The 25,546-nt window shown below is 40.8% G+C and overlaps 1 protein-coding gene and 2 long non-coding RNA genes across 7 annotated transcripts in view; 2 read left to right on the top strand and 1 right to left on the bottom strand.

The window, feature by feature from the left end:
- Positions 1-25,546, top strand: part of LOC105473321 (uncharacterized) — a 154,147-nt gene that overhangs the window by 15,774 nt on the left and 112,827 nt on the right. The gene's annotated exons all lie outside the window — the stretch shown is intronic.
- Positions 1-25,546, bottom strand: part of LOC105473320 (E2F transcription factor 7) — a 42,748-nt gene that overhangs the window by 1,508 nt on the left and 15,694 nt on the right. For 3 of the 5 annotated variants that reach the window (XM_011727076.3, XM_011727077.3, XM_011727079.3), the window contains 8 exons: positions 21,665-21,955; positions 20,254-20,412; positions 18,678-18,812; positions 9,813-9,998; positions 9,013-9,085; positions 5,470-5,971; positions 3,510-3,765; positions 1,210-1,631 (listed from right to left, as the gene is read on the bottom strand). In XM_011727076.3, coding sequence (XP_011725378.2) covers positions 1,210-1,631; positions 3,510-3,765; positions 5,470-5,971; positions 9,013-9,085; positions 9,813-9,998; positions 18,678-18,812; positions 20,254-20,412; positions 21,665-21,955 — 2,024 coding nt within the window. The remainder of the gene's footprint in view (positions 1-1,209; positions 1,632-3,509; positions 3,766-5,469; positions 5,972-9,012; positions 9,086-9,812; positions 9,999-18,677; positions 18,813-20,253; positions 20,413-21,664; positions 21,956-25,546) is intronic. The other 2 variants (XM_071071395.1, XM_071071396.1) reach the window with 2 other exon arrangements.
- On the top strand, positions 18,875-21,625 carry LOC105473319 (uncharacterized). Its single transcript, XR_982179.2, has 3 exons — positions 18,875-19,007; positions 20,410-20,618; positions 21,139-21,625. It is a non-coding gene; the product is annotated as an uncharacterized lncRNA (long non-coding RNA).

Raw genomic sequence — 25,546 nt, 5'->3', positions numbered from 1 at the left:
TACTCATGCCGTTTGTCTCCCCTGCTTACCACAACTGAAAATTAAATTCACATTTGTTGTTCTGGGTGCAGAAAGGCAGCCTACCAAAGAGGTTACAAGTGTGGCATCTAGAGCCGGGGACTGGGCTCTACGACCGTTGACAAGGCAATCTGTCCCTCAGTTTCTTCCTCCATCCAGCGGGGATGGTAAAAGTACTGACTTCACAAGGTTGTAGGAATTAAATAAGATAATAATTGTAAAGCACTTTAGAGCATGTGAGGCCAACATGGTTTGTGTATTGGCTCTTTCTCTTTACTTGCTAATATTTATCCCCTAATGTTAAATGTTAAATATTTATTCCCTTAATGTGCCCTAAAATGGCAGGGACCATTATTACCCTGTTCACCGCTCTGTCTTCATTGCCTAGATCGGTGCCTGGCACATGGTGATAGAAAATTCTATGTTATGCTATAATCATCTTGTTTTAAACCTAACATGTTCATTTCAATGTCTTGCAAACTTTTGAGGCTCTGAATAACTTGTCTAAAATATTTTTTGGCTAAACATAATTCTTTGGGAGAGTAATCACTGTGAACAACCTAATGTATAATAGGAATTCAACAAATATTTGACTGAACCACAAATGGAGGTTGGGGGACAAATATAGACTCATTGACTTATATCGATAATATATCTTTTTGTATATTTTTATGTCTTCTGAGTATGTATAGATGTATATACATACAGACATTATACACACACACAGTCTCTAAACATCACATCTTAAGAAATGACTGACAGGCTAAGCATCTCTGAGTTACTATCAAGACTTCTGTTTCTTTTGATTGTTTTTATAGCTGTATAATTAAAATTTAGGGTGGCTTCTTTTATTGACCTAGTGAAATAAAAGCTTGAAGATCATCAAAATAATGAAACTATTTAGCATTCCTCAAAAATCCCCCCGAACTATGCCTAAAACAGGTCCCTCTAATTAAAAGAAACAGAATGACACCTAAAAACATACATTTTTGTCTTTAAAGCACAGGATTCCTCACCTCATGTCTCAGTGCTTTATAAAAGGAGCAGATAACTCTAGGTCTACAATGGAAACCAGGTGGAGCCTGACCTAGTGCCTCTGTCCGGCAGTCATGTGGCTAAAATGAAAGCTAGTTAAACACAGACATACCCCTTCCCAGAATGACAGTGTCTTCAGGAAACTTCAGGCCTCACCTGATGTAATTTTACTACCGAGACTGGATGTCCCATGTAAACGGGGGACTCAGGTTGGACGACACTGTGTGACCTTGACATCACTGGACTCAGGTTTAGTGAGGGCTGACCCTGAAGCTGAGGGTCTGCAGAAGGGAGTGTGGACGACTTTGGATTAACCACAGCTGTGGGGCCGACGAGAAGCTGGGCTATTGATCCAAGGCCAGGCAGGCTGAAATTCACAGGTCCTGTGTTTGGGAGAGCACCAAGAGTAGAAGAAACTGGGCCCGGCATTGCAGGAGAATAGAGAACAGGAAAAGGGCCCAGAGATGGAGATGGTAAGACCATGCAAGGGACACTGAAAGACGGCAGCTGACCTGAGGACGGGCCCACAGTAGGGGGGGTGTGACTGCCAGATAAAAGTACATTGAAACCATTTAATCCTGAAAGAAAAGCAGAACAGGTGAAAATCAATATATGTCATCATGAGGATACCATTCAAGCTCACATTTGTCATGGCCCTTTCAAACGGGAGTCCACAATAAATCAAAGAATGATGAGGCCTTCCCCCAGCTGACCAGGCCAAACAGCCCACACCCTGCTCCTTCACAGCTGTGGCCAAGATTGTAATCCCACATTTATCTGATGCCTGTGAAGTTTTTAACATGAGTTCCACTGAACCCAAACCGAGAAGGCAAAAAGCTTGGATGGGAAAGATTACATCTTTATTTTTATTTATTTAATTATTTTTTGTTTTGTTTTGAGACACAGTTTTGCTCTGTTACCCAGGCTAGAGTGCAGTGGTGTAATCATGGCTTACTACAGCCTCAACCTCCTGGGCTCAAGCAGTCGTCCCATTTCAGCCTGCGGAGTAGCTGGGACCACAAGCACACCACCACACCCGCTAATTTTGTTTTATTTTTTGTAGAGACAGGGTCTTCCTACGTTGCCTGGCTGGTCTCAAACTCCCGGGCTCAAGTGATCTTCCCACCTCAGCCTCCCAAAGTGCTGAGATTACAAGCATGAGTCACCGTGCCTGGCCAAAATATCTCCATAAGTTCCTAACTGAAAATTTTTATTTCCCTCAATTATCACAGGCAACAAATCAACAATTTTAACAGTACCTTGACTTTGTCACTAGGAAATAGTACAGACATGTGAAAATTACATTAAAGCTATTACAGATTTCTTAATATACTGTCAAGCTCATCACAACTTGGAAATTTTGACAGTACTGGGCTTGCTGCCAGGTCTTTTTATTACTATCAGTAATTTTAAAAATGGTTTTTCTAGTTGCATTCAATATAATTGGCTTCCTTTGTAATCCCATGTATTTAATTCTATGTATCCATAAACATTCTGAGGAATCCATGGCCTTCACCAGAGTGCCAAAAGATCCATGGCACAGAAAAAGTTAAAAATCCCTGTGCTGGGCTGTAATTTTCATTCAGCAGGGGCTGAATCTATTTTTGTTCACCCGTGTATCCCCAATATTCAGTGCTTAGAGAAAGCACTAAAAGATACTTACTAAAGGAATAAAGAATTTTTTTTCTAGATAAGTGAATGATCATAAATCCTAACCTAACCTGTTCTAGCAGGTTAGGCTTAAGCCAACAAGGAATTGAGGAAAATCAATTTAGGTATCTTTGCATCAAGAGTAGCTTTATGTACAAAGTACCTATTTTTAAAATCTGGTGTCTACTGTATTTCGGCTTTAATTCAAAATAGTAACAGCATTTACTGAGTCTTACTAAGTGCCAGGTACTATTATTCTAAGTGCTTTAGATGTATTAACTTATTAAATTTAACTCAATTTTCACAGCATCTATATGAAGCAGGTGCCATTATTACTGCTGTTTAACCAATGAGGATGAAGAATACTTAAGTTCACGCAATAATAAGTGGTTTTAAATGTCAAGCCCTCTTACTCCAGACCTGGCACCTGGTCATGATGCTATATACTCAGTCCCTCTAGATGTGCAAGACGTCAAAACACTAGCTGCACACAATGGCCAACAGGTTCATACTGTTATACTAAAGCAGTGCTAGATTCAGCTGAATTACCGTGCTTTTCCACCAAATAATGTTTAATGTATTTTTTTTTTAATCATCTGCCTCAATTATTTTCCCATTACTCCTGAAGTTGGTGAAAGTAGAATCAGCTTCGCCATTTGTAGATGGAGAAAACAAAGGGGCTAAGAGTAAAATGACTCAGGCACATCGATAAGCCACTTTGGTCAGGTGACACAGACAAAAATTTAAAAATCCTATTCATGATCTGACTGCCACAAGGGACTCTAAGACATGATGATATCCCTTACCTGTGGGAGACTGCACACAAAGATACTGTAGCAAAGAAGGCTCTTTGGTGCTTTCATTTTCTTTTGAAGGCTTTTCAGCATCTGTATTTCTTGAAGGATTTCCCCACTCAGAAGAAACAGAACAATTTGCTGTTGCCTTTCCTGAAATCTCTTCTGCAGCAGGGAGATGGCCATTCACATGAATGTCTTTGAGGGGTATAGATGCCCTGTTACCCATAGTCTTGGGAGAGGCAAGGTCTGTGGAATCTGAGAGTTTCTAAACACAACCAAACCAGGAAGCAGGAAAGTAAGTCAAAATTCCAGTAGTAAATCCCTTTTTTTTTTTTTTTTGAGACGGAGTCTCGCTCTGCTGCCCAAGCTGGAGTACAGTGGCATGATCCCAGCTCACTGCAACCTCTGCCTCCCGGGTTCAAGTGATTCTCCTGCCTCAGCCTCCCAAGTAGCTAGGATTACAGGGGTGTCCCCCATGCCTGGCTATTTTTTGTATTTTTAGTAGAGATGGGGTTTCACCATGTTGGCTAGGCTAGTCTCGAACTCCTGACCTCAGGTGATCCACCCGCCTCAGCCTCCCAAAGTACTAGGATTAGTAAATCTTTTTTTTTTTTTTTTTGAGACGGAGTCTCACTCTGTCACCCAGGCTGGAGTGCAGAGGCACCATCTCGGCTCACTGCAAGCTCCACCTCCCGGGTTCACGCCATTCTCCTGTCTCAACCTCCCGAGTAGCTGGGATCACAGGCACCCGCCACCACGCTCGGCTAATTTTTTTTTGTGTGTGTATTTTTAGTAGAGACAGGGTTTCACTGTGTTAGCCAGGATGGTCTTGATCTCCTGACCTCGTGATCCACCCGCCTCGGCCTCCCAAAGTGTTGGGATTACAGGCGTGAGCCACCACGCCTGGCTGGGATTAGTAAATCTTAATAACAGCTCTCTTAATATTGCTAACACATAAAGGTAGCATACAGCTGCGTGCTACGCTGATTTGTGTATGTCAGCGGTTTCCATTGTATTTGTAGGAATCGTCTGAAAACGTCATGTCAGGTCATGTGCATTGATAGTATTCTCAAAGTAGAGAAATGATAGAGATTTTAGCAATGGAAAACTGGCCATGGTGGTTAGACTGTGAGATATATTTCTGAGCTAGTAACACACATAAAGAGTGTTGATACTAGTCTTTTGGGGTCTCATAAGAACTGTGGGCTGGCCCAAGATGTCTTGGTTACCTAAGACATATGCCAGTCTTTCACTTCTGATCTGCAACCCCAGGCTATCTACAAAATGAGAAAGATTCATTCTGGCAAGAGAAAAAAATAGAGAAAAGTTCTTAATTAGTGTAATGATTTCCAGGAAGTGTGCCCAGCCTACCCACTGCAAACCACTGTAATGATAGTGCTCCTGCTTTCTGAGAGTTTTACTGGTCATATCTCATTAACCTCTGAATGGCTACTAAGCAGGAGATGTGGACAGCTCATATTTTTGTTCTTTTCGTTTTAAAGTCAGAGAAACAGGATCACTGAGCAGTGAAGAGAACTGACCAAGCATAAGATCTGATAGCCAGACAGCACCCACATTCCTCCCTCTGGAACTCAGCTGCATCCTGGATTAAGATGTTTATTTCAGTGATCCTAATTTGTTTTAAAAAAAGGATGTAAAAAGCTGGAAGGAAATATATAAACATGTTAACAGTGATGCCTCTATGTGGTGGGATTCTGGGTAACTTTTCTTCTTTATACTTTTTAGCATTTTATAGAAAGTGTAAGTTTTATAAAAATCACCTTTCTCGCGCACTATTTTAAGGCAAGATTTTTGGCAGAGCCACTCCAGTGCTTAATGAATTACGCAGGTGACATGAAATAGCCCCATATTCCAGACTCCATCGCTTATTAATATCAGTGTATCTTCATTAGGAAGAAGCTCGGGGCTAACAGGATGTCACCAGACACATCCACCTGCACTCCCTTACCTTGGGCATGACGAGCGACAGTGGGCCGTCTTCATATTCCCTGCTTTGCCTTTTCGTGGCTGGCTCATCCTCCTCCTGAGGATTCCTTTCCTCAGAGAGGCGCTTCTGAGCTGAGGGTGCGGATGACAGCTCTACTGTGGCTGGGGCTGCTGAGTTTCTGTCATCCCTCTCTGACCCTGACCCTGACGCTGGTCCCTCCTGCAGACTTCCATACAGCATGAACAGTGAGGCAGAGGGCACGTACACTAGAGGCTGGCCAGCAAGGAGTGCCGGCTTCAGGCTCTCCACAGCAGAGGCTGCAGAAGCAAGTGAGACGTCCACTTGTCCATTCAGACCGTTCTGCACAGAGAATGCCTGCAGGTCCGTCTGAGCAACAGAAAATACCGGGTGGGCTAAAGGATTAACACAATATTCTGGGTCAACAGAGAGGACAGGGAAAGGAGCAACAGGGTCCAAGCCGCTTGATGGAGGCACCACTCTCTTACTGGCAAAGGCTTTTCCCCTGTAATAAAAAGAAACGTAATGAAGTTAGCACATTCTATCAACTCCTGACCCTTTACTTTCCCAAAGAGAGCCATGCCAAATCAGGAATGAGATAATACTCCTCAGGCAGATAAGCACACTCGCTGAGCACGTGTTAGCTCATCCCAGAGGCAGACACCCAGGTGTGGCCTGGATAAATGGTTAGGATGGGGTGGGAGAGCCGATGTGGGAAGAGCCATTGGAATCTCAGGTGAGAGTGAACATTCCTTCCTCCTTCATCTCTTCCACATCTGATCGTTATCAATTACCAAGCACTTACACCCTTGCCAGGCGTGTACATACTATTATAATTAGCATAATAGTATAACAATTTTATGCAATTATTATAATAATAGCTACTCTTTGGGTGCGGTGGCTCACGCCTGTAATCTCAGCACTTTGGGAGGCAGAGGCGGACGGATCACGAGGTCAGGAGATTGAGACCACGGTGAAACCCCGTCTCTAATAAAAATACAAAAAGTAGCCGGGTGCAGTGATGGGTGCCTGTAGTCCCAGCTACTCGGGAGGCTGAGCAGGAGAATGGCGTGAATCCGGGAGGCGGAGCTTGCAGTGAGCCGAGATCACGCCATTGCACTCCAGCCTGGGCGACAGAGCGAGACTCCGTCTCAAAAAAAAAAAAAAAAAAAAAAGCTACTCTCATTTCCCCCAGTTTACTAGTGAGGAAGACTGAAGTGCAGCGGTTGATCACCCTGCCTTGGGTGAGCCAGTTCTGAAGTGAGAAGCTGGGCCCATGCCCACATCGTTTGATGGCAAAACCCATGTTCTCAGTGACTGTGAGAGACCCTGGGAGAGTAACAGAGACTGGACTTTGATTTAAAAAAAGATTAATCTCATTTGTCTCATTTCACAAATCCAGTATCAAAGAAATGAAGTGGGCAGTGAGGAAACAAACTTATGTTCTCAATTATTATTTTCTGCCATTCTTGTCCCATTCTGCTCTGTGTTGTTAACAACATTTTAGGCAGCACACAGTCAAAATTAAGTCCCATAAATGTACAAGTTTATAGGCCAGCACGGTGGCTCATGCCTCCTGTGGGGTGCCTAGGAGGATTGCTTGAGCCCAGGAGTTTGAGGCTGCAGTGAGCTACGATCATGCCACTGCATTCCAGCCTGGGTGACCCTGTCTCTAAAATAAGAAAATGAAATAAATAAGATATAAACAATGTTGGGGCCTTTCGTTTGGAAAAATTTCCAAATATTTAAAACCATGTTTATGTTCTTACTATTTTTAGGAATAGAGAAGAATGATCCTTTAAGAAATAGTAAACAGAGGGCCAGGCGTAATGGCTCATGCCTGTAATCCCAGCACTTTGGGAGGCTGAGGCAGGTGGATAACCTGAAGTCAGGAGTTCAAGACCAGCCTGGCTAACATGGCGAAACCCCGTCTCTACTAAAAATACAAAAATTAGCTGGGCGTGGTGTCGCATGCCTGTAATCCCAGCTACTCTGGAGGCTGAGGCACAAGAATCACTTGAACCCAGGAGGCGGAGCAGTGAGTTGAGATCATGCCACTGTACCCCAGCCTGGGCAACAGAGTGAGACTCTGTCTCCAAAAAGAAAATGCAAAAAGTAGGAAAAAAAAAAAAAAAAAAAGAAACACACACACACACACCCACAACAACACAAAAAAAACAGTAAACAGAGGACGAGGATTTCTTTCCGTCTTTCTGAGAGAATCACGAAGACCTATTTTGCCCATCATCTCACTGCCCACTGTGCTGCTGAGAATAAAATGGAGCACCCTGGGCCACAGAGATGCATCATCTCTCCAATCAGCTGCCTCTGGTTGAGTAATGGGTATTGCTCAGCTCTGTGAAACTGAACATGCCCACCCTGGGTATATCACCCACCATCCCTCCACCCAGCCATCCACCTTCAACTTCTCCATCTCCACCAATGATATCACCATCACCTGACATGCAGACATTCTTTCTAATGCCTGTCTGCTTTAGCGAGCCTTGCCAACTCACTGTCTCACACTGGTTTCCCTTTCTTTCCACCTCCGGTGAGCACAGCTCAGCTCTGCCCCACAGCAGACCAGAATGACTGCAAATGCTCTGTTCTGTGGCCTGCCTTTCTCCACTCCTAATCCCACCTGCGAAAAGTAGCCAGGATGATCTTCATCAGTGAACCTACAGTAGCTCTTTATGGTTTCCCTGATGAATCCAAACTCTTCTCTGGCTTTCAAACTTGATCTAGTTTTTGCCAACTTTTTGCCAACTTGATCTACTTGCCTCCAACACCTAACCTCTTCTGCTGAATGGTTTTTCCTTTTCCTGTCCTATTTGGACAAACCATGACAGCAAAACGAGTCAGGCTTTGGTGTCTTCTACTCCCTGGCCCTGCCTTGTAATCTGCGTCTTCCCATATCTGTCATTAAACACTTTTCTAATTACTCTGTTTAGCGTTTCTTCTGCTTTCTCTGGTGATACATGATTTCTTTCAAAATCGGGCCCCAAATTTAAGTCAGACAGCCTGGGTATATGAATCCCAGCTTTGTCACCTATTAGCAGTGTTACTTTGGGCAAGTTACATAACCTTTTTGCACTTCAGTTTCCGCTCTGTAAAATGAGGGTAATAGCTCTCTGTAAAACCTCAAAGGATTGCTCTTATGATCAGATGAGTCAATATACACTAAGGGTCCTGGAACGGTACCTGGTAGGTAGTGGCAAAACCAACTATGATAATGATGAAGTGATTCATGGAACTCTGATACATCATTTCTCAGGGTCATGTTAATTATGAATTGTCTCTTTTCAGTGTTGGTCTTTTTATCTGTTTCCTAGAAGCCATCATAGCTTACAGTATCCATTTTTCATACTTTGGTGTCCCTGATGCTAGTTCCTGCACAGTGTAGGGCACAAAGGGAAAACTTACCAATTCCTAACAAATAAACGGCTGACCTAAATTTTTTCTTTTGATAGTTGGCATTGCAATTTAGTCAAAGTTAACACTAGGAGATAGAAAAGAATACACTCTGAGCTTTTATAGACTACTTACTGTGAATTGTCTTCTATTTTCTGTCTGTAGACAGCTGCCAGGCTTCCAATTTCTAAAGAGTAGCCACCTGATCCTGAAAAGGAAGATGAAGGCTTAACAAATATAGCAAGAGACTTATACATACCAACTATATACTGAGAATTATATAGCTGAGAATTCATTATTCTCAGCTCAGAGATTACTCAAAACTGTTATGGTTTTGCTTCAAAGAGAAATTTTCAGAAGCTAACTGTTCATGGTGAATTCAGGTCTCATCAAGAATTCAAAATAAACGTGGGCAACCCAGGGAGACCCCATCTCTACAAAAAAATAAAAAATTAGCCAGGCATGGTGATGCATGCCTGTGGGCCCAGCTACTTGGGAGGCTGAGGTGGGAGGACTGTTTTGAGTCTGAGAGGTCAAGGCTGCAGTGAGCTGTGATCATGCCACTGTACTCCAGCCTGGGTGACAGGGTGACCTTTCTCTCAAAAAGAAAAAAAAAAAAGTATTCAAAACAAGCATTGCTTGGTAAGTCTAACGAGTTTCTGAGATACATCAAACAGGCCAACTATGCCAAACCAATTGGTCTACAAGGTGACTAGGATCAATTTTAGGCAAGGGGTCATGTTCATAGACTGTGATATCAGCATCTCCTTTGCCTCCAATAATTGCTTCACTTTAGCTAAGTAAAAAGTAGACCACTGGAAAAAACACTGAGAGAGTCAGTTTGTTTGGAAACGCCAGCACATGGGTGCTGCACTGGCATGGGCTACAGCTACATGGCAACTGATGGACTCCATAGATTATGCAAGGGCAGATACCTTGTTCTTCTCTGTACGGGCTGCTGGGTTCTGAGTTCACCTTCCTCTGGATCCTCTCAGAAGCCTGAACTGTGTTGAAAGAACCATGGCGAGCCAGCTTCTGTTTTGCACAGACTTGAATCTGGCCATATGTTTCTCTTTTCAATTCTGGTAAGACAGATGCAGAAACATCCACCAGTTCTTCATCTACATAAATGAGAGAATTGGTAGTGTTGTTATACAGCTGTAATTCAGGATAATTTTCGTCTATTTAAGAGATGGCTTTGAACCTATAATTGTAATGGAGCTACTACCCTATAAATCAAAAACTAAGACAATCAAAGGAATTTTATGAGCCTTGTCTCAAACCCCAATTTCTTTCAATGTACTTTTTTTTTTTTTTAAGTTAGTGGATGACTATAAAATGAGATTGAATCCATGTATATTCTAAAATTATCTGAACTGCAACAGAAGTAGAGCAAGATGTTCTTCAACCCGAATTAGAATGAGCCTCACATTTTAGATGCTCTATTTGGGCAGAGAGTATCAAAGGAAAGCCTGACAATGCTCATCTCAAAATGAATATTTTGAGATTCACTTTCAAGATTAACTGAGATCAGCTTCCTATGCCATAGATCTACAGCAATGAATAAGAGAATCTCTATTTTCTGTTATGCTTTATTATTTCTTTCTTATGCAGTAGGAGGCTCAGTTACTATGTGACCAAAGAAATAAGGTCAGCAGAAACCTCTTGGTTGAAATGCTGCAGAACAGTGAGATTACAGAAGGTTAGGCCCTGGAGACACTGTTTGTGTTTAACGGAGTGTATGTGGGGTTAAGATAGAACTTTCTGTACAGACTCAGGCAGCTATCCATGTTGTACAGACGGTCATCTCTACCTTATTCATTTGTGCTAATTTTTTTCTAAGCTCAAAGCTTGCATATTTTAGTTAGAGAATTGATTTAATAAACTGAAAGGCTCAGCTAGACTTACATTTTCTAAAACATGCATTTCACATTAATTAAACTTTGAAATGAAAATAACAATAAAAAGTAATCTTTACAGTTTTCTTTTTCTTAGAACAAAAGCCCAATTAGAAAAATAAGAAATTACAAAATCAAAAAGAAAACAGGTCAAGTCAGTAATAGGGGCCACATTTGCCTCCTTCCTGTAACAAAATATTGGACATAATGCATAAAACTGCGGCTCTCAACACATTTGGGCATCAGGACATGTAGGCCAGTGATCTCTATGAGACAGGAATCAAATAGGGTGAGTTCTATGATGATTTTGGCTTACTGCCTGGAGAATGTTTCTAGGTTGGGATGTAGGGAGAGGGACCTAGACAGAGACTGGAGGTCCCCCTAAGTTGAGGATAGAGCTGGGAGTCCTGGAAAGTCAAGGCAGCTAGGGTTTGCAGGGCAGAATGCTGGAGAGGAGAGCTATACAGAAAGAGAATGCTGGGGATTTGCAAAGGTCCAAACTGAACATTCAGCGGAGTACTGATGCGTGTGAGAAAGATACCCAAGGCCGGGGAAAGAACCATTAGAAAGTACTAGAGGGAACAATGTCTGCAGCTCATAGAGGACTGGGAAAAGTGCCTGTTGCCAATAGCTACAGTAGAAAAACCTCCTAATTCAGGAGGCATTGGTTAGAGTACTAAAAAAGGTGTTGCCCTAATAAGGCGGAAAACGTACTAAAGACTAGAAGCTCATAGAGTTTTACTGAGCCAAACTTAAAAGCAACACCCAAAAGGATCACTGTTTCCATGCAACTTCACCACATCCCAGAACAAAGCTAAGAACATTTTTAGGAATACAGAAATGTCTAGCACCTAATAATGTATAATTATCAGTGTCTGGTACACAACTGAATATATGACCCACAATGAGGAGAAAAATCAATTGAAATGGACCCAGAAGTGAAGCAGATGATAGGAAGTAGACCAGCACACTAAAACATGTATTAGTATTGCATACCATAAATTCAAGCCACTAGAGGAAAGACTGGATATGTTGTCTTAGAGACATCAAAAATGTAAAAGCTCAAATCAAACTTCTAGAGATAAAAAAATACAATGGTGGGGATGAAAAATACAGTGTATACAATCAATGGCAGATTAGAAAGCGTAGAAATAAATAGAGAACTTAAAGACATAGCAATAGAAAATGTACAAAAATGAAACACTAGAAAAAAGAAATGAACAAAGAATCAGCAAACCATGGGACAACTTTAGGTAACCAAAAGCAAGCATAAGTGGAATCTGTAAAAACAGCAGATGAGGGGACAGGAAAAATATTTGATTAAGTAATGGCTGAAAAGTAGCCAAATTTGATGAAAACTTTAAACCCAAAGATCCAAGAAACTCAACAAATCTAAGTACAAGAAACATGAAGAAAAGGACACCAAGTCATACATCATCAAATCACTTAAAACCAGTCATAGACAGAAACTTAAAAGCAACCAGGGAAAAATGACACATTAACATATAAAGAACAGGATGATGGTTGATTTCTTGCCAGAAACTATGCAGGCTAGAAAACAGTGGAGCAACTTCTTTAAAGAACTAAAGGGCTGAGTGTGTGGGCTCACACCTGTAATCCTAGCACTTTGGGTGGCTGAGGTGGGATGATTGCTTGAGCCCAGGAGTTTGAGGTTGCAGTGAGCCATGATCGTGCCATCACACCACTGCACTCCAGTTTGGGTGACAGAGTGAGACCTTGTCTCTAAAAAAAATAAAATTAAAAAAAAAAAAAGGAACTAAAGGAAAAAAAAACTTCAACCTCAAATTCTTTTATTTATTTGATACAGGGGCCTTACTGTATTGTCTAGGCTGGACTTGAACTCCTGGGCTCAAACAATCCTCCCACCTCCTTCCTCCTGAGTAGTGGGGACTACAGGCATGAGCAATGGTGCCTGGCATCAACCTAGAATTTTTTACCCAGCAAAAACGTTTTTCAAAAGCAAGGGCACAATAAAGACATTCTCAGACATACAACAGCTAGAAGAATTCATCATTGGCAGACTTGCACTAAAAGAAATGTTAAAGTTCATCAAGCAGAAAAAAAATGATATTAGATGGAAACCTACATTTACAAAAAAATGACAAGCACTGGAAATGGTAACAACATGGGTTAGGGTTAGGAAATTTTCTTACTAAAATTTCTTTAAAAGGTAATTAACTGTGGATCAGGCGTGGTAGTTCACACCCCTAATCCCAACACTTTGGGAGGCTGAGGCGGGTGGATCACTTGAGCTCAGGAGTTCGAGACCAGCCTGGGCAACATAGTGAAACCCTGTCTCTACCAAAAAAAACAAACAAAAAATCCCCAGTAACACACTATGGGGTTTGTAACATATATAGCAGTAAAATGTTTGACAGCAATAGCACAAAGGCCAGGCAGAGAGGAATGAAAGCAAGTTATTGTAAGATTCTTGTACAATACATGTAGTATACTATCACTTGAAAGTAGACTGTGACAAATTAAAAATGTACACTATAAACCTTAAAGCAACCATTAACACAACAAAGAATTATAGCCAAGAAATCAACAAAGGAGATAAAATGGAAGCATAAAAAATACTTAATAAATCCAAAAGAAAGAAAAAGAGGAAAAATAAGCAAATAGGACAAATAGCAAGATGACAGATTAAAATTCAAGATCAAGAATCACATTAAGTGTAAATGGCCTAAATAACCCAATTGAAAAGCATAAACTGTCAGATTAGATGAAAAAGAATTCAACTATGTATACTGCCCACCAGACACTCACATTAAATAGAGACAGAAAATATTTAAATAAAAGGATAATATGTATTATGCTAACTAATAAAAAGAAAGCTGAAGTGACTATATCACTATGAGACAAAGTAGATTCCAGAGCAAAGAATTATCTCCGGGAATAGAGGGTAATTTTATAATGATAACAGGGTCAGTTCATCAAGAAGACATAGTGATCCTAAATATTTATGCAGGCAGAGTTCATGAAAGAGCCTCAAAATCCATTCCACAAAACTTTACAAATCTGCAACTATAATCAAAGATTTCAATATCCATCTATCAATAATGGCTAGAACAAGTAAACATAAAATCAGTAAGAATATAAAAGAACTGGACATTTATAGAACATTCTACGAAACAACAACAGAATATATACTCTGTATATTTGTGTATATTTACCAAGATGGACTGTGTCTGTACCACAAAACAAGTCTCAATAAATTTAAAAGATTCAAGTTATACAAAGTATATTCTCTGGTTACATGAAATGAAATTAGAAATCCGTAAGAAAAAGACGTTTGGAAAATCCCAGAATATTTAGAAACTATATGACACGTGTCTGAATAATTTGTGGGCCAAAGAAGACATCAAAAGGGAAAACAGAAAGTATTTTGAATTGGAAGACAATGAAAACACACATATCGACATTTGTTAGATACAGCTAAAGCAGTACTGAGAGGAAAATTTATAGTACTAAATGCTTATTGGAAGAGAAGAAAGGTCTCTAATTAATTATTTCAGCTTCTACCTTAATAAACTACAATAAGAACAAATTGAACTCAAAGGAGCTATATAATCTGAATAGCTCTATAGCTATTCAAAAAATGTAATCTGTAGTTAAAAACCTTCTCACATAGAAAGTTTTTAACTACAGATAAAAACCAGACCCAAATGGCTTCACTGAAAAATTCTTTATTTATCAATTCTTCACTGATAAATTCTTCCTAAGGAAAAAATAGTAACAATTCTACACAAACTCTTCCAGAAAACTTAAGAGGACTGACTATTTCCCAACTCCTTTTAAGAGGTATTAGCATGACAGCAAATAGACAAACAGATCAGTGCAGCAGTATGGAGAGTCCAGAAACATTACCATACATATATGTGGTCAATTTATTTTTAATAAAGGCACAAAAGACATTTAGTAGAGAAAGGATAATATTTTCAACAAATGGTCTGGGTACAACTGGATATCAATATGTAACCTCCCATCTTCTCAGAAAAGCACCCCATTGATCCATAACTCACACCACATGTGTGATCTCGTGTTAGGCAAAGATTTCTTACCTAAAAACTGAAAACATGACCCACTAAAGAAAAACATTAATAAAAATTAATATATTAGTGGAATTCCTGAAGATTAAGATCTTCTGACTTTCAAAAGACACTGGTAAGAAAATGAAAAGACAAAGCCACAGATGGAGGGGAAGTATTTGGAAATCATATACCTGATAAAAGACTTGTATGCAGAATATATATACAACTCTCACAATTCAATAATAAGAAAGCAGACAACCCAATAGCAACAAATGGGCAAAAGATCTGAGCACACCCTTCACTAAGGAAGATAAACAGATGGCAAAACAGATGTTTAACATCATTAATCACTAGAGAAATGCAAATTAAAACCAAAATGAGATACCACTACACACCTATCAGGATGGCTAAAATTAAAAAGACTGACCATATCAAGTTTTGGCAAGATATGGTTGAACTAGAACTCTCATATACTGTTGGTAGTAAAATGTTATAACTGCTTTGGAAAACAGTTTGGAAGTTTCTCAAAAATTTCAAACATCCACCTACCATACGTTGCAGCCTTTCCATTCCTAGGTATTTACGCAAGAGAAATGAAAACATATGCCCATACAAAGACATGTACATAAATAATCACAGGAGCTTTATATATAATAGCCTCTTCAGCATTAAAAATAAATTACTGATACATGCTACAATATGTATAAATCTCAAAATAATTCTGCTGAGTGAAAGGAGCCTGATCAAAAGAGTATAGTTATAGTTCATTCTCATTATTCACAGTAGTTATGTTCTATAAAGTCACTGCAAACACCGAATTAGCAAATACTGACCCATTGCTTCTAGGGGACATAAAGGATTAGGTTCCTGTGAGCCTCTGGTTACAACATTTTCATTAGCTGATCAATATATGACCTTGTTTATGTGTGTTTCTTTTTAAAGAAATCTGTTTAATATTTGTTGATTTATTAACATTGAACTTGGCCAACAGTACTATAACTCATAGCTGATCAAAGCTTATCTAACACATGTATATTCTCCGTAAGGCACAATGCAGCTTTCTTGTGTTAAGAAACGCTAGACAGCAATACTTGGGAGCCAAAAAGCACAAAAATGTGAACAAGTGGCACTAAAAAGACTGCAAACAGAATGCTGGCTTATGGTATGAGAGCTGGAACAAGAAGGCAGAGTACTGCCTGATTCATCTGGGAACATGTGCATTGGGAGAACCAAATTCTTTACCAAGCTGTACATGACCACAACTGACTGTGGAAACACCCTGAGTACTGACTTTGGAGTTACAAGTTAATTTTAGTAAGTAGACAGATTCGCGAATATGAAATCTGTGAACAATGAAGATTGGCTATACATGATTCACTTACAACAAAATTATAGAAAATACAAACAAATCCAAGTGACAGAAAGCAGGTCAGTGGTTGCCTGGGGATGGGAGTGGGGACCAGGAGGGAGGAATTACAAAGGGGGCAGGAGGAGGCTTTTGAAGGTAATGGATATGTTCATTATCTTGATGATTTCACAGGTACATACATATGAAAAACTTATCAAATTGTAACTTTAACTTCCTGCCATTTATTACATATCAATGATATCTCGATAAAGCTGTTAAAAAGAAAACACCATTCATAATACACTGTGCCATGCTGGTAGGAAAGAGGAGGAGGAAGACATTTATAAAATTTGTGAGAAATGGCTAGCCAAGGGATGAAGGAGAATGGCTCAAGGAATCAAAGGAAACTTGATGTTATCAGTAATGAAACTAGGGAATACAGAAAGAGCAGGTTTCTGGAGGGCAGAGGAAATACGTTCAATTTGATTTTCCTGACCTGCCTCCAAAGTCTTTCTCTCATGCCAAATCAGAGAGTTCTCCCCGTTCTGTCCCGTGGTGCAAATACATGAACTTCTCGACTTCTCAACAGCTGCTCATCTTCCAGCTATCTTACTTTCTTTTTCTTTCTTTCTTTCTTTTTTTTTTTTTGAGATGGGGTTTCGCTCTTGTTGCCCAGGCTGGAGTGCAATGGCGCGATCTCGGCTCACTGCAACCTCCGCCTCCCGGGTTCAAGCAATTCTCCTGTCTCAGCCTCCTAAGTAGCTGGGATTACAGGTGCGTGCCACCATGGCTGGCTAACTTTTGTATTTTTACTAGAGACGGGGTTTCATCATATTGGTCAGGCTCATCTTGAACTCCTGACCTCAGGTGATCCACCCGCCTTGGCCTCCTGAAGTGCTGGGATTACAGGTGTGAGCCACTGTGCCCAGCCCAGCTATCTAATTTTCTTCAATGGTATGACCACCTTTGAGTCCTTCCTCTCTTTTAATCATTGTCCGAAGACTCTTGGTTAATTCTGTCTATCACATCTAGTCCAAATTTCTTGCCTTAATTTTTGAGGCCTTCCAAAAATGCAGTCCACAGTGATCACACTGTAACACTGTATCTCATTATTTTTTATCCCATGTTCTCTTCATCCTTCCAAAACCTAACAGCCCATCAGAACTTAATTTGTATCCTCTCTGAATGCCTATAGAGCCAGTACCACCCCATCTAGAGTGTAATTGCTCTCCTAACTTTCAAATGTGTGCTAACTATATGCCTAATTATAGAAGCTCATTAACCAAGTAAAGTGAGTAAGGCACTGTTCTGGATACTATGGGGTAATCAAGGATGAATAAAGATGATGTCTGGTCTCAAATGTGTAGGGCAGGGACGACACCATCGTATCAACCTCATCCAGCACAAACCGCACAATACTCAATTGCAGTCATTCAGATGAGACACTCTGCTCTGGGCTATCAGGGAAAACTTCATAGAGGAGTTGACATTTGAGCCAGATCTTGAAGGTTGAGAATATTTTCATGTTAAAAAGAAGAGGGCTTCACAGGTGAAAAGAACGGGAGAAACCAGAGGCAGAAAGGAGAAAATGGCAAAGTTGTATGCTTCATGCAGGTAGGGACTGTGTCACCCACATCTTCAATCTCTCAGGGCCCTTAGTATAGTCACTGGCACACAGTCCACACTCAGTGTGTATGCACTGGGTTGAATTTGTTATACTTGATTTTAAGTGGTTTCATCTAGATCCTAAGTGAATAATGTGCTACAAGTGAGGTGGAGAGCTATATAGTTATAAGCCTGGGTTAAGTGGCTCACATTTATACCACTAACACCAAAATTGGAAGGGTAATTTAAAAATGACTTTAATGGCTTCTTCCCAGGCAGTACAGCTGTATGTAAAATAGCTGGTGCAGTTGGATCTAGTCCCTGATTGCTCATATATTACCCATGAAATAAGTAGAAGATAATATCCTCTTTGACTCCTGTTTTGTAAAATTATATTTATAACCTTTTAAATAAAAAAAGTCCATTACATTCATACTATATTTAGATGCAATCTTACCACCTATTAGTTTTGTGATAGTAATTGATGTGATTTTTACTCATAATTTTTACATTATGTAGAATTTCAAAGAGAAACCACGTTTTATGCTGCTAATGTAGCAACAACTGAAGTTCAAAAGAGGTGTCATTTTTAATTCTCAGTCCCAAACTTTCAGGAAAAAGCTTCAGAACAAAATTTAAACAGTTAAAGAGCTGTAAATTAGTAGAGATACTCCCACGTTATAAACGCTCAGTATTTCTTTTCCTACTGTGTGTGGGCAAACCAGCACGCACAATTTGTAGGCTAATGTTAACCGTTCCAAGAGTGGAGTCACATGTCTATTTTGTATGTGACATGGGAAAAGATCAGTCTCACTGTGTAGTAGATGTGAGACCTGAAAAAGGAACTGAGAATTGGAAATAAAACAGCCTGCTAGCAAAACCACGCCACCTTACCATTTGAGCTGAAGTCTACAGGCCCGATCCACTTGAAGGCTGGTTTACGGCCTCGCTCTTCTGTTACATGCACTTTCTTTATCAGAGCCAAGCTGGTCAGAACATTGGCTATGTCATAGAGGCGTCGTACCTTTGCTTGAAGATATAAAACACGATTATGATCATGCTGCCTGTGACACCATAACAGTTTAGTTTATGTGACAGGTAACTTTTCTCAGCTGCCATATAAACCTCGGGTGGAAAGCAGCAAGCTGGGATGAGGAGACCAGTGGCTCTGTTATAAAATCACCCAGGATTTATGTACCTGCAGTATCTGAAGGCTAAGGGAAGGTCAGTGTGTCCTTACATTTCCACAACTTCACACCTCTTACAAGAGGCACCTGGCGACACACAGGGAGCACTGTGATTGCAAAAACAGCAAGGGAGGGAATGGGCTGTAATTAAAGGCTTAGTGAATGTAATTCTGACATGGCAAGTCAAAAGCATGCCCTGAGTTTCTCCCAGCAGGAGACTGTGGTGCCAGCTCCACCAGGCAGCTGATCTGTGAAAATGACAAAGATTCCCCAGAGCTTCCTGTCAGGTTGCACTCCTGGGCACACAGGATGCTCAAGGTCAACAGTACAACTGTGCTAAAGACAGGCAGCTCCTCACCTGAAATCGTAGCATTCCAGCTACCCAGTGAGAAGCGGTTGGATGGGCCTCACCTGAATCTTAAGTGGCTTTGGGAGAAACACTTAAATATGTACAAAGTAGAGGAAATACTTAGGAGGGGTGGTAGCACATGAAACAGGCAGGATAATGACCACAGAGTATTTTCTATTCAAGAAATGGATTTACAGGTAGGAAACCCACTTGACCTCGGTGTTAAGATCAAGCAAAGAAGTTTGAATTATCATCTAGAAATAGTAAGCATTCACCCCAGATGCAGCTTTCTTCTTCCCAATCCTGATTTTATCTAGCCACTTCACCCACAGGGTGACTGTAATTTCAGCTGGAAACAAAAAATAGCTAGAGAGTGTTGCAGCTCATGGTTTCCTGGGGCTTACAGGCTACCAGCAGCCCAGGGCATTTGGCTCAGTATCCAAGCCGGACAGAAAAGGAGGATGCACTGGGTGTGATGCTTGGAAACTCTCTCCCTGTCCATGTCCCACCACCCTTACCCTGGGCATTCTTCTGGTTCTTACCTGTAGACAATTTTCATCTCCACCCTTCAGAAGAGTATGCAGGGGGTGGGGAAAAAAGGGGAAAGAAAACTCAGACATTCTGTCTTGGATGCAGCATTACTAAAGAGAAATGCAAAATAATTCACACCCTCCCTAACCGGAGTTCTCAGGATAGTGTTCTGTTTTTTCACTCTACTGAAACCATAAAGAAAAAGGCACTGACAGGACTTTAAGCTGAATTCTAGTAGGTGACTAACTTACCTCTCACAGCACCAAAAACCTTGATGAATGCAGGAAAGGAGTACGTATGTCAAAAACAATATATATTTTTTTAATCTTGGAAGGAGAAAATATCAACACATGAAATCCCACCCTTTTTGTACTAGTAAGTTGATGTAGGTGAAGATTCTTACTTTTAAATTTACTATGGTCCGGGGCATCTTGGCTTTCTTCTATCAGTATTTTGGCAGCCACATCCAGAGTGACAATCTTGGTTTTGGAGACGAGGAACAGCATGACAAACTTCTGGCTCATAATTCTCAGAGACTTGTCTTTTCTACTGTTTGCAGATGCTACACAAGGAATGAAACAAAAGCATCAAAGCACATGATTTTCTACAAGAAAGACTATACTTGCAGCTTCCCAAAATGATCTAGCCCTATCAGCAGATGGAACGATCACCCTTGTCACAGGCAGAAGCTTACTGGACACACATTGCAGAAGTCAGCTCAGAAAGAAATGAGGCCGATTTTCTTGTGGCTCGTAAAATTACTCTACAGTAGGCATAAACTCTGAGATGCATATTTTAAACCACTCAATGCTTTATACTTATACTTCCTACAATAGAATCCATACGGTAGTTTTACCGAGGCAACTTCTTGGAAAGATTAACGTAGAATGATAAAAAGATAGGGTAGGAATGTAGAATTGTTTTTAGAACATCAAGTCTCCTCTCAAAGGCAAATTGCTATTCCATTTTTATTTCTCTGTGCCTGCAATATCTAGACTATACCCTAAACATAGTAGATGCCCGCCTCTTCCACTTCTTTTCAGAAATATGTGAATAAATGAACTATATAGAAACAGAAGACAGATTAGATATGTGCTCCTGTGGATGGCAGGCAAACCATCCCCGACAGATGGCTGTCTTCTCTGGTTATTAAGATAAGTACTAGTTCATGGGGTGGAACTAAAAGGCATGAGGCAGTGAATCTAATGAAAACCAGGCCCACCTTTCTTTCCATTTCTTATATTTGCAAGTGAGACGTGATACTTGTACTTTGTCATCTTAACAACAGGGATGAAGATCAATGGCTAAAACAAGAATAGGCTAAATATGAATTGGGAAGGAAGAATGCCGCCGATGTAAATAAAAATTCTGCACCAAATGAAAGCAGACGTTGTCTGTCTTTCTTATCAACATTTTCTGCGAATGGAGTTCTTTTCTAAGTAGTCTAAGTCTACTTCAGTATATAATTAGATAAAACTCTTTGAAAATATAACTTTTTCAATGTAAATCTTACAGTTGCACAAAAAGAAGCAGCATGGGGCTGCCAGTCTAAAAATGGGAGTACTGCTAGCGATCTATTCTCCCAACAGGCCAAACTCGAGTGAACTGCCATCGGCCAGGTTTGTTTAAATGAGGTCGAGCGGACAGTCCAGTTGGGGAGTCATCTGCTTTCCTTTCTCCAGTGAAGAGAATAAGAGGACATCTCCCCCCAGGTTTGTCAACCTGGCACCTCCCATCTGAGCAGTGAATCTCTGCAGAAAAGACCATCACTCGCTCTTTCTCTGCCATTACTCATGAAGTTACAATGGACTCACAAGAGGGATAGTCGGGTTCAGAGAAATCCAATAACTGTTGTTCCTGGGAATCTGGATCGCCATCTTTTCTACGTTCTCCAAATTTATAATCCATCAGGTCCAGCTCTTTCTGTTGGAGGTAGGCCATCTGCTCTTCATATTTCTGCTCCTCTCCTAGTCTCTGGAGGTTCCTCAGGGTTTTTGGCAGGCTGTGCCGTCCATGCCAGCCATACTGATTCTTAGCCACCCGGCTGACCAGATGCAGCGATTCCAGCACATTTACAATGTCATAGATGCGTCTCCTTTCCACACCTGTTTAAAAACAGAGGCCGATGGACATCATGCAGACAAACATTTTTGAAGAGAAGTTTCTTGAGGGCCTGGACTATGTCTGTGAACTACTTTGTCTGATCCCCAATATAATGCCCACTGCGTGGATGCTCAAGAAATTCAACCTGTAAGGATGCAACCAATAGAAATTATTCTTCTTTTTCCTTCTTGAGATCCAACCCTTACACAGATCTAAGATAAAACATCTACCTACAGATGGTGACATTTCCATCTGTCTGACATAAACAGTACAGCAACTGCTCTTTAGACCCATCAGGCAAACCACACAAACATTTCAGCATGCTGAAATTGGTGGTCTGAGCAATACACGTAACAGTGTGCCTAATGGACACTTGATGAATGGATGGTTGACTGTGACTTGTACTCCTAATTTTGCAGACTATAAAATCAACTGTGTCCAATAACTGACACTTCCCCATTAGACAATACTATCTATCCTTTCATGAAGTTCCAATGATATAAAAATATTACCTTGATAACGCTCTCAATGGACCAGTAAGGAAAATGGATGCAAATATTATGTTTTCTATTTTGAACTGGAAATGCAGGTGTCAGGGGCTTGAATACCCTTCTCATATTGCTGAAGGAAGCCAGAGCTGGGGTTGGAACAACATGGGAGTCTCCTTTTGTTCATCATGGCTATTGACAATTCTCTGTGTTCTCATTCACCATAACCTGGCAAACAGCCCAAAAGTGAAGCACAGAGACTCCAGTACAAGCTGACCACGAGGCTCGGCAGCTCACTACTCACTTTCCCAACACTCCCAAGGCAGCTAGGATTATAAGCTGCCCATTACACCTAGCAAAAATACTTACAGTGGTTAAGGTCGGGGGCTCTGGGGTCAGACTGCCTACATTTGAATCCCTGATAAATCCCTTAGTAGCTGAGTGATCCTGGGAAGTTACTTAACCTTTTTGTGTTTTTGTATTTATCTTATATAATAATAAGGATGAAATCTAACTGTAACTGTACAGTCCCCAGTAGGTGTTAATTTTAAATAAATACTTTTGTCATTACTTTTGGCATGACATTGGTTATACCTAAAATCCCTGCTAGCATGAGAGGTCATAGTAGAAACAGATGTTTTAAATCTCATGTCTGTGATTCATTCTGTTATCTAACAGGCCCTTGGGCCTATAGCAAAAGCCTCCAGGCATCTTGCAGAAAACCAGCCCAGCTACAAAGATGCCTTCTTTCATTTGCCAGGAGCTGTTATATAATCAGGGCAGACTCTGAATGTAGCTGTTGGCCCTTCAAAAATTTAACATGAGAAATATACCAAATTACAATGAGAACTCCAGAGCTGAGAGGAAGTTCTATCACATGCATGAAGAAGCATTTCACAGTCAATCAGAACATTTCAGCTCATGACCCTGAAAGGCTTGTTACCCTCACAAGCTCAGGCTTCGGTGCCAGATGCCTGCTGGAAGGTGCTGGAAGGTGCTGGCAGGAGCAGGCAGCAGCCCCTTGTCCAGAACTGCCTGCTTCTTTATTCCAGTCTGTTTTCATGTATTAACACATCTTGTTTACAGCATAACATTATATAAACCTTCCCATTATAAATGTCATGTGACCGCAACTGACACCCCAGGGCCAGCCATATGCCTGGCTGTTTTGTTAGTTGATATCTGACGACAAGCTGTTAAGTCTCCATCTAGTGGCTAGACACCCCAAGAAGGGAAAATAAAAGAAGTTTCTGACCATCCAGATGATTCTCAGGATGCATAGTGGTTGCTTAGTAGGTGCTTTTGGTGAAAACCAACATGACAGCTGCCTGTCTGCACAATCCCTTACCTCTTTCATCTGAACTGAGCTTAACCATCCACTGGCTGGTGCACTAAAAAGTTCCATTTCACAGGTCTCAAGACCCGTAGATTACTCTGGGGGCTTGCTCTGTCAGAACGGTTTTCCCTGCATTCAGTCTTCTTTTTCTTTTGTATTGAAGTCATTCTATTAACCCCAATCATGGCATTAGTTATATGGTCAAGGATTTACTAATTTTTGCTATGCTTCCCTTAGTTGCTGGTGGGACTTACTAAGAATTCTCAGTCCAGAAAAATAGTTTCCTAGGCTGTGCTATTAAGTCACTCCCAGTTCTCTAAACTGTTACCCATGATATCCAGTGTCAAATCTACATAGCACTGGAATCTGGAAAACAATGCAATTTGAATGCTCTGCACATCCTCAGTAAAATACAGTCTTGCAGTCTGTAACCTGGGATGTAGCACAGAGTTCAGACTCAACCCCAAAAGACAGTCGGCAGTGAAACAGCTTCCAGCAAGGGACCCCATTTTATGATGTCACATGAAAAGATGGCATGCTTGTTTAGCAGGTCTGGGTGATCAGGAGGCACTGGGAAGCTGTTGTAAAAATCTCTAGAGTTCTGCTCCAGGCAGCCATAACATGGGGTGTGCACAACCATCTGCAGTCATACGAAAGTAGGAGTCCACGTTTCTGTCCTCTCTGGGATGCAACACAGCCCTCAAACATCTAATCCTTTGTCTTCTGCAGGGACACCAGTGCAAGACTCCTTAATGGAAGTTGGGTACATGGAGGAAGTAGGTTTCATGAACCCCAATGAGAAGGGTATCAGACAATCTGTCATTTTACCTCTGTTACTGTAAGACTAGTTTCTAGGACCCTGGACCCAAAAGCCCTCAACTGGCTCTTCACCATGCCTACTGGAAGATGCTGGCAGGAGCAGTCAATAGTGCCTTGCCCAAAACTGCCTGCTTCTTTATTCCAGTCTGTTTTCATATGTTAACACATCTTGTTGAGAGAGTATAACATTCCATACACCCTCCCATTAGAAATGCCATGTGAATGCAACTGATACACCCCAGGGCCAGCAAGGGACCCCATTTTTTGATGCTCAGTTGGCTCACTTTCCCTTTTTTGATTAATTGCCCCCAATCCTAGAATACTATATTACACTTCTGAGCTCCAAATCGGCCCCCAAACCATAGCACTCTACTTCCTCTTCCTATAGAGATGGACAAGGCAGCTAAGGTATCGACATTCTAGGAAGAGCTGAGTAGAAACTGTTCCACATAATAAGAGCTCTCCATGCCAGCCATTGACTTTGGCATGTTACTGACATCATCCCTAACTTTGCTATGTCTCTGCAAGGTAGGTGCTGCGGTCTCTAAGTTATAGACCAAAAACAAAAAAACAAAAAAACAACAAAAAAACCCAAAAAACGTTAATTCACTTTTTAAAGCTCTTAGAGCCTGTAAATTAGAAAGCTGGGCTTCACATCTAGCATTATGTGACCCAAAGCCCAGCCCATGGTCTTCTTATCATAACCCACTATCTCTTCTTCTCAGTTTCCAACAACCAAAATCTATTTAGATTTCAGCTTGAATAATTCAAGTTGACGTTCCTCTACTTGGGCACATTTCTCTAGAATATGGAGGAAATAGAACTAAGAAACAAACTAAAAATTATAATCTATCATTTATTTAGCTGATTTCTTCAGAACTTTTTCTTTTTTTGTGTGTATGTAAAACCTTCCTATTTTTAAGGGGACACCCTGACACCTTCAAGTCATT

Source organism: Macaca nemestrina, chromosome 10 (genome assembly GCF_043159975.1).
Source record: "Macaca nemestrina isolate mMacNem1 chromosome 10, mMacNem.hap1, whole genome shotgun sequence".
In the NCBI taxonomy this organism is placed as follows: domain Eukaryota; kingdom Metazoa; phylum Chordata; class Mammalia; order Primates; family Cercopithecidae; genus Macaca; species Macaca nemestrina.
This window is presented reverse-complemented; position numbering and strand designations above follow the sequence as displayed.